This window comes from Clytia hemisphaerica, unplaced genomic scaffold, assembly GCF_902728285.1.
Source record: "Clytia hemisphaerica strain Z4C2 unplaced genomic scaffold, Clytia hemisphaerica genome assembly, whole genome shotgun sequence".
In the NCBI taxonomy this organism is placed as follows: domain Eukaryota; kingdom Metazoa; phylum Cnidaria; class Hydrozoa; order Leptothecata; family Clytiidae; genus Clytia; species Clytia hemisphaerica.
Window position 1 is genome coordinate 1,339,101 of NW_027104101.1, and position 8,738 is coordinate 1,347,838.

The 8,738-nt window shown below is 33.9% G+C and overlaps 1 protein-coding gene across 4 annotated transcripts in view; it reads left to right on the forward strand.

Annotated features, from left to right (window-relative positions):
* LOC136813049 (kelch domain-containing protein 10-like) overlaps positions 1 to 8,738 on the forward strand; it is a 128,030-nt gene that overhangs the window by 42,303 nt on the left and 76,989 nt on the right. For 2 of the 4 annotated variants that reach the window (XM_067069564.1, XM_067069566.1), the window contains exon 6: positions 2,671 to 3,411. The exons of 1 other annotated variant lie outside the window; for it this stretch is intronic. In XM_067069564.1, coding sequence (XP_066925665.1) covers positions 2,671 to 2,940 — 270 coding nt within the window. In that variant the 3' untranslated portion in view covers positions 2,941 to 3,411. Of the gene's footprint in view, positions 1 to 2,670; positions 3,412 to 7,828; positions 8,604 to 8,738 lie in introns of those variants that run through there. One more of the 4 variants, XM_067069565.1, reaches the window with a different exon arrangement.

The following is an 8,738-nucleotide window of genomic DNA, read 5'->3' on the forward strand; positions in this document are numbered from 1 at the left end:
TCTGGTCAGCTTTTTCTCTCTATCGTCACATCACATGACATCCTCTTCAACAACAAACAGATTTCCATGTTTCTTGGACAGTACAAAAAAGATTCTGTGGAGGTTCGGTTAAAATGGTTGCTGTTGCTGTTTTGGTGTCCCATTGCACAAACATTGCACAGCTCCATTAAAAACGCAGACAATAGACAATATCGGCTTAACATGAAAACTCAGATTTGATCCCCGCATATTGCCCACAATGCTTTGTGCGGAAAAAATTTCACTGTGAACATTTCAATTCTTGTTCAACATTTTGAAGTCAAAACTCTCTTGTCATTAAAATGTTATATTAAAATGAAGTTTGATGATTGGTTGAACAACTGCTATCTTTGGGCAAACTCAGCGTATTTGAAGCAGCGATTCAGACCTCGTAAAAACATATAATGTCAATCTGGCTTTAAAGCAGTTGACGGTATATACATCCAACGTGTAAAACTACTTTAACGGTTAATATGGTATTTCTCATGGTGAATGAACGAAGGCTGGAAGGCAAAACCATAAAGCTGAAATAGGAATAGAGAAGAAGAAACTGTCAATAGATAATTTGTAATAAATATCCAGGTGATGTCAATCAGACTGATCAGACTGTTTGATTACTGTGAAAAAGCTATCACTGGAGGGAAACTGGTATTGCCTCCAAATAGTAGAGCTTTCTGGTAATAAAATTGTAAAAATTCAAAAGTCAAAAACATTTAATTTACATTTTATCTTAGACAAGGTGCAGACCAAGAAAGGTCTGCAGTTTGGAGGGAATGTAAAGTTTCCCTCAAATGATGCAAATTACCCTTTTTCACGGGTACCAATCTAATCTAACATTATCAAACGATAGGTGTTAGATTACTGCAACCAAATCGAACAGTCACGAAACTAAAAGATTCTGGTAAAGTTGAATTATGTTCGAACGACCCTGCCGATTCCCCGGACTCCAGGGATATTCTTGTTGCGTGTCCGAGGATTTTAACATTACTTTTTGAGACTTACCCCAGACTGAACGCATGGTCTGCGAGACGTACTTAAAAAATTGGGCGATCACACATGGACGTCAATTTCACCATCCCTATTATTCTGCCCGCTTTCATGCGAACTTAGTGACAACAAGTTCACTTATCCAGCCGCATGGTTCACTTATCTGGCAGCGCAATTTATTTGTCTGGGGATAGAAATATTTCTTTCGTTCGACAGGGTCGTCTTCGATCAGGTTCAGTAACCAAACACCTTATAGTTTGATTCTGTTTGATAAAATTTGATAGTTCAATTGCGAAAATTTGGATCAATTGAATTCAATTGACATCGCCTGGAGATAAACAGAAGGTTCGTTAATGGTGGTATGCAAAGTTTTTTCCAATTTCTGATAATAATTACCCAAAAGTAACAGTAAAGTATTAAACTGATGCCTGATTATACAACAAACAAGGATACAAAGCAAAAAGAAATTCTTTAAAATAATTTTCAATCATACATCCTATCTGAAACATTACTTTTCCTATCTGAAACATTACTTTTGATAAAATAGTATTATATACTTACTATCAAAGTTGCAGAACAACAGTATATGGGATTATACCTTCTAGTTTCTGAAACCAACTGGTCCCTGCTTCGTTGCTTTTTGTTGTTGTATTCCAAGCTATGACTTTGGGGCGCTAAAGACGCTAAATTTCTGTTCACGCGGCGTTGTTGCATTCCAAGCTATGACTTTGGATCGCCAAAAACGCAAAATATTTGTTCGCGCGGTCGAGCTAGCTTAAAAGCTCACCACTCGGTAATCTTTTAGTAGATGCGGTCACTAGGTTACATCGTCCCGTTTTTTTTCTTGAATAATTTTTCGCCAGCTCGATCCCCAGCACGGCCTCGTGAAGCAACATAGGCTCCCTTCGGGAGCAATTATTGGCTTTATTCTTGGACGAGTATTACCCTATTTCATAGGATTCTTGTTTTAGTATACGACATTTTCTAAGTCACCGTAGTAATCATGGTTAAGCACTCTTTTGCATCCCCCCTTTTAAATTGAGTAGAAAATAGCATGTAACAGATGGACAAATTATAATCAGGGTTAGGCTGCACGCGTCCCCTCTGATATGTTTTGATATTTTGACGTCTGGATGTTCTAATAAAAATAGCCAGAGTGTCAGAGTTTGTTTGCAAATAAGCTAATAGTATACATCTTTTTTAAAGTCAAAATTATACTATTAGCTTAAAACTTTGGCTAACTGTAGATTCAATGTTCCTGGTTCGTCGGACCCTAACGGTTTGTTGGTTCACCTGAATCAAAAATTATAATATGCCATTCTTAATTATCGTTTAATTGTCGTTTTTTCTCGTTTTTTCTCGTTTTTTTGTCGTTACTTCTCAGGGGATATTGGGTCATTACCAGTTAGGGTCAGGCTTGGACTCGAGAGTCACAATTTAGGGCTGAATGTCCTCTTAGGAGCACTCGTACCCAGTGAGGGTAAACCTCGTTTTTCTTCGTTTATTCGTGGACTTTTAATGGTGATCTGAATTCGCAATACACTCCCTTTATAACTGCACTTTTTTCTTGTGTTGGTGGGATGGAGCATGTTGCATTGCACCAACTCGAAAAAAACTTCTCGTTAAGCCTTAATGATAATTGATTTTCTTCTTCTTTTTTTTCAGAGTGCTTTTCCAAGTCCAATTTACTTCCACGCAGCAACGATGTGTAACAACGAATTATATGTTTTCGGTGGAACCGATACTCAGAAAAAACGCGTCAACAAGCTCCATGTTTGCCAAATGAATGTAAAATCATTAAAAAGACAATGCTGGACGTTTGTTGCTAAGCAACTCAAACAAAACAAGTGTCTTGATAAACAAACTTTAGCAGATCTTGGGATTCCGAAATCTTTTAATTATTGGATAGACGATTTGAAGATGCTGGCTGGATAACAGGCTTTGGTGGTTGTTTTCAAATAGAAAAGTCGTTTTTGCTCTAGTCTCGACGCCCCTTATTTGCTCTAGTTTTGACGATCGTCTTTTGGCCATGCCTATTCCCATTGTTAAAGTATGCAAAAATAAACAGAAAGTTTGGACTACATCAAAAGAAGGAGACGCATTAATTTTAGACAACCAACTTTTTGCCAGCTTCAATTCACGATTGGAAAATAGGTAGGGCGAAAATTGCCGTCTAAACTAAAGCCTATCTTCTGTGCACTTATCATCTAAATAGTGAGTATTTACAGGTATTTTATCTGTTTTTTTTTTATAATGGCGGAAAAAAGAAAAGATTTTCACTTGAAACTCTTTTACAACTTTCCAGATGATAGTGGTCGGACTATGACAAGCATTACGAATTTAGGCCCATTTTAAATTATTTTATTTTTTAATATTTTAAATAAGCTATTTTCATTAACCTTTTAACGACAACGTCTTTTTATTTGTCCGCTCCTAAAATACCGCGGCCTTTTAAACTGAGTTTTTTTTTAAATAATAATAATAATAATAATAATAATGATATATTTCTGGCATTTCCAAAATTTACATTTGGCTCTTCACCTGAAAATTCTGTATATAATATATGTGCAATGTCTAGAAAAAAAATTGTAAAATAACCTGTACCGAACCATTTTTCGAAGGTGATTGATATTTCGTCATCGGTCGTTAAAGGGTTAATTTTGTCACTTCACTTATGACTCATAGACTATGAAGATATCATTGCAAAATATAAAAACCTTATCTGTTAAAATAATGGTCAAAAATAATAAAATAAAAATTCGAAAAATTCATCACCAACTGTTTTATATTTCGTCACCTTTTTGCTGATGTTGGCTCTGATATTTTATTTGAAAAACATCATAGCTTTAATTACTTTTTCAATACCGTATAATTGTATATGTTAAATTACTAATTTTTATCATGATCAGTATTCAATTTGTATATAAACGCTTTTTATAAGAATAATCGTATGTAATGGAAAATTCGATTCTTATATACTTCAGAATACCGTATTACTTCTCCTCCAATAAACGTCCCTCCTTGAGTTAAACGTTGTTAATGTATGTTTATTTGAAACAAATAGGATCATACTAGACGGTTCCCGTCAAAAGCCCTTAGGATGATAAAGATAGCATTGTTGATGCTCTCTATCTTTATTTTAAGGGGAATTTGAATTAGTTTTCGGAGTACATCGAGTAATAGTTGGGAGATTTCTCGTAAATACCTTTTTATACTTCAAATTGAATGTGAGAATATGACTTGAAATCTTCACAATAAAATTAGCTCAGTAAACAATAAACTGTCAATTATGAGAGTTTCTTCGGAAAGTTTGAAGGCAATTTCAATTTAATCGAAAACGAAACTTATTGATGAGTTGTAAAACGTCAAATTGAGAACGTCAAATGTATCATCAGTGTAAAAGAATGGAAAAGATTAAAAAAATGTTGCTGTATATACGAATTGAGGTCGACTTGACGTGACTTAAGGGCTCTGGACATACCCAATTTTTCGATTTTACACCAACTTAAATGACGATTTCTGCATTTAAAAAAGGTTAATGTAGAACTTTTTTTATATGTCCTCTTAAACCTACCTTTTTAGAATTTGAAAATTGAAAAATTGAGATGAAAAAATTAAATGAAAAAGAGAACGAAGAGTTTTTCGAAGAAGAATATTTCACCTTTCAAAGCCCTAATCTCGGTAAAAAATCAAACATTTTGGAATTTTTTTTGGTTCAGGTGATGTATCTATTTAGTATCTAAAAATACAATTTCGCAAAATTTTTGTGGAAGTATCTTTCCTTTAAAATCTCCAAAAAACCTCATTTTTGGCAATTTCCTCCACTAAATTTCCATACAAAAACAGCTATAACTTGGGATGTAGCCAAGTAGAACATTTTTCTGAAAAAATCTAAATAAAGAAATAGTTTCATTAACTTATAAAAAGTTTGAAACAATAAAATGATTTCCCCAAGGAGATTAGGCTTTTTTTGTGAAAAGTATATGAATAGCGTCGTTTTGATGTTTTATTAATTTCGCCTAGCGAAAGTATTACAATATGCTTTCGCGGTGGCGGCGGCGGTGTGGAAAAAAAATTAGAAAAAGAAAGTAGTTGAAACTTCTAGAACATTCTCGAAGTCTAAAATATGGGCTCACTCGCTAAGATAAAATTTAATGATTCCAGTCCGCAAGTGCTAGGTTGAACCAAGCATTCGTAAACATTGCTCGATTTTTTAAATGGCGGATTTGATCATGCTCTCAGACTTGCTCTGAATTTTTGTATTTTTATCATGTTTTTGGTGTTTTTAGAGTACTTAAAGAGGTTTTAATTTCTTTTAGCATAGTATTTTATGTTTGTGTAGTTAGTAAATATGCACCAATAAAGCGATAGGAATCTTACAATTAAAGAGTTGCTCTTGAGCATCACTACACACAACAACAATACAGACAGGTATGATCTTCATTTTTACAGGTATAATTATTTGTTGATATTTGATTAGGTTGTGTTGTAAGAAAGATTATCGTTTACTTAGTATTTCATGGAAGAATTCACAGTAGGGGGTGTCAATCTATACCTAAGTGATAGAAGTTACCTTTTGTTAACTAGGTAGGTGCGATGTGTTAATTGTCATTTTCCAGACTCAATGTCAATCGATGACTAATTTATAAACAACCGATTGATTGGATGTCGATTGATTTTGATAATCGAGACTATTCTAACTGATAATAGATTAGTTTTTTAATCGATTGGCTGTCAATTGTGATCGAACATCTTTATAATAAATCGATGGAAAATCTATCACAATTACAACTGATATCCAATTGCGCTTCCTGTAAAATTTTGATTATCGATCTTTAAAGAAGGATGTCAAAATTAAAAAGGGGATGTTGACATTAGAAAAACGTATAGTAATTGATAGGTATTCGATAATGTTATGCTAATTATGACATTAGGGAAGGCTCGATTACATTAGTTGATCGATTATTCAATAATTGGCTCTAAGATGATCAATCCAGATTGATTATTTAATGGTTGCAAGTTTAATCAATCATTCAAATCCAATCAATGATCAATACTCAAAATTTTTAATAGGCTTCATTACCTATCGAATATTGGAACAAATTGATTGGTTATTGATCAAAAAAAGAAATAGAAGTGAAACCTTTTTGCAGAAAAAAAATTGGCCTTAGAATTTCTATCAAATTTAAAATATTTATGTCATTTTCCAAATTTGTGCTTTTCGAGCCTTGAAACAGTTATTTTTTTGTATCTAATAGCAATATTTTGCCAGAAATAGCCCTTAGTGGCAAAATTGAATTCTTTTTATATTTATTTTTCAACGCATCGGCAAAATAAATGCCCCTCAAAGTTGATTGTGTTTGATTTTGTTTTATTGAGATAGTATTTATTATGTATCTGTCATTAAAGTCTGTCATCTCAAAAGTATGTAGATACTTTAATTACCTTTCAAACAAATTCTCAGCCCAAGTTATGCTAAAGTAGGAAGTTATATACCGTTAGAATTGGAATGATATATTATAGGTGAACAATCTATATGACTAAAATTTTGAAATATTGAGAAACTACATGTTTTTTTCTTTTAAGCATAACGTTTATAAGCATACGCAGGCTCAGTTTTTGGCACCTAAACAATGGCTCTATTGTTTGAGAACAATAGAATGCTAAGCATAATGCAAGCCTGATGTAGGGGCAGACACATGTTTATAAAAAAAAAACATGTATGTTTTTTGATTTATCTACGAGGTGTAAAAATTGTAATATTTTTGTAAATAGTCAAAGATATTGGTATGATATTGATATGTAACTTGGCCACACTGGGTGACAATAAAGCTTTAGCCCCGTTCCATTTATTGCATTCTATTAATGGTAGGTATGTGCTGATGCTAAGGTTTGATTTGACCTTCCCAAGTCTCTGAATTATTTAAGGTACGAAAAACTTGAAAAATCATAAAAATCTCTAGAAGGTTAGAATTTTTTTTGAAAATGTGCTCTATGAGTCACATTTTCGCCTTGTCTCTGTAAAGGTAACTTTATTCTCTGTTAGAGCCAGTTTTTCTCAGGTCCGATTAATTACTTAAATTCATTTTTTCAAACGCAGTTTGTTTTTAAACATGTCAAAGAAGCGAACATATAAGATTTTATCTTCAAATTCCGAAATTGATTTTTCACTATGACCATTTGAATCTAAATGAATGTTCTTATAAAAAACGTGTACATCATTTGAATTTCAAATAGTTAAAATCAAGTAAAAGGGAGCCTATTAATGTCAAAGGTAAAACAGCGACATATGGGGTTGCAGTCACCTTTTAGGGGTTGTATCTTTTAACGAGATAAACCTACGTTAAAAAAAAGCGTTGTGTTTTTGGAATCAGCTTGACAACTTGGCTGAAGGTCGTAGCACAAGCTATGATAAAAAGCTCCATTTTTCTAGTCTTCACTTTAACGTTGTTCGTTAAAATTTTTTTATTGAAATTTGTAAATGCTCAGGAATGGCTTTAAACGATATTAGGCAAAATTAGGTCAGATATTACAAATTTTACACCCTTAGAGTGCACTTTTTCTGATCTTTGCTCATTTCGACCCTTACAGTGCGCTTTGGAGACGCTTTGAGTAGGGACCCTGAAGGGCCAAAAATACGGTAGGGCGTTTACCTTGAGTATCATCCCCCCCAAAATTGAAGAACAATAGAGGAGATGACCTTTAGCTTGCCTTATGTGAAAATTAGGCATGTCAAAATCATGCTGTATAAGAACGTCAATTTCCATGTAATTTATTTCCGGTCAATGGTTATTTAATTATTGAAAATGCATTTGTTTTTCAGATATAACACCTCCGCTAACGTATGGACCATTTTACCGGACAAAGAAAATGGGTCGCCATTATCTGGTGCTTCTATATCAATGACGTATTGGGACCAAAAAATCATTACTTTTGGGGGCACCGGCTACCCATTCGCTGAACAGAACAGTAATCATTTATCACTGTATTGTTTACGTTCTTACAAATGGTTTAACTTGACCAAACTAGCCAAGGATCAAGCCATAATTCAAGGATGTGATGAAAACGAGATCAAGGTCAAGCCATGTGAGTGTACGGAAATACGGAATGCGGCACCGAATCCGAAATACGGACAAAGTATTACTATTTCACCGGCCGGGAAACTGTACGTTTTTGCGGGCACACTTGGACTTGAATTTGAAAACGATTTGCATTCGTTTTGTCTACATAACATGTTTTGGACTGCTCATAATTTTTGTTCCATTCATCGGGATACAATCCCAGAGCCTCGCTATCGACACGCCTCTATATCTAAAGACAATCGGTTCTACGTTTTAGGCGGGGCTACTTCGTATCGTATTTTTGGGTTTCGATACTTACACAGTTTTAATTACGACACAAAAATATGGGAAAAATTGAGATGTACTTCAAAAGATGGTACACTAGACTCTATGATTTATCCTGAGCCGAGACATTCACACGTGTGTGTCGAATATCAGAAGAAAGTGATTTTGATTGGTGGGTTGCCGTTACCTAATCGCTCATTGGATGATATTTGGGTCATGGATTTGGAGACATTGAGCTGGACACAATTACAGGTACGTTATTTTATTTATTTCTCATCTTCCATGCCTTTTTTACAGATTTTACTTTTAGTACAGCACTTTTTACTCATAGGTTTCAAAAAAAATCCTCCCTAATCTGTCACAATCTTCTTGATTTTTGAATATTTT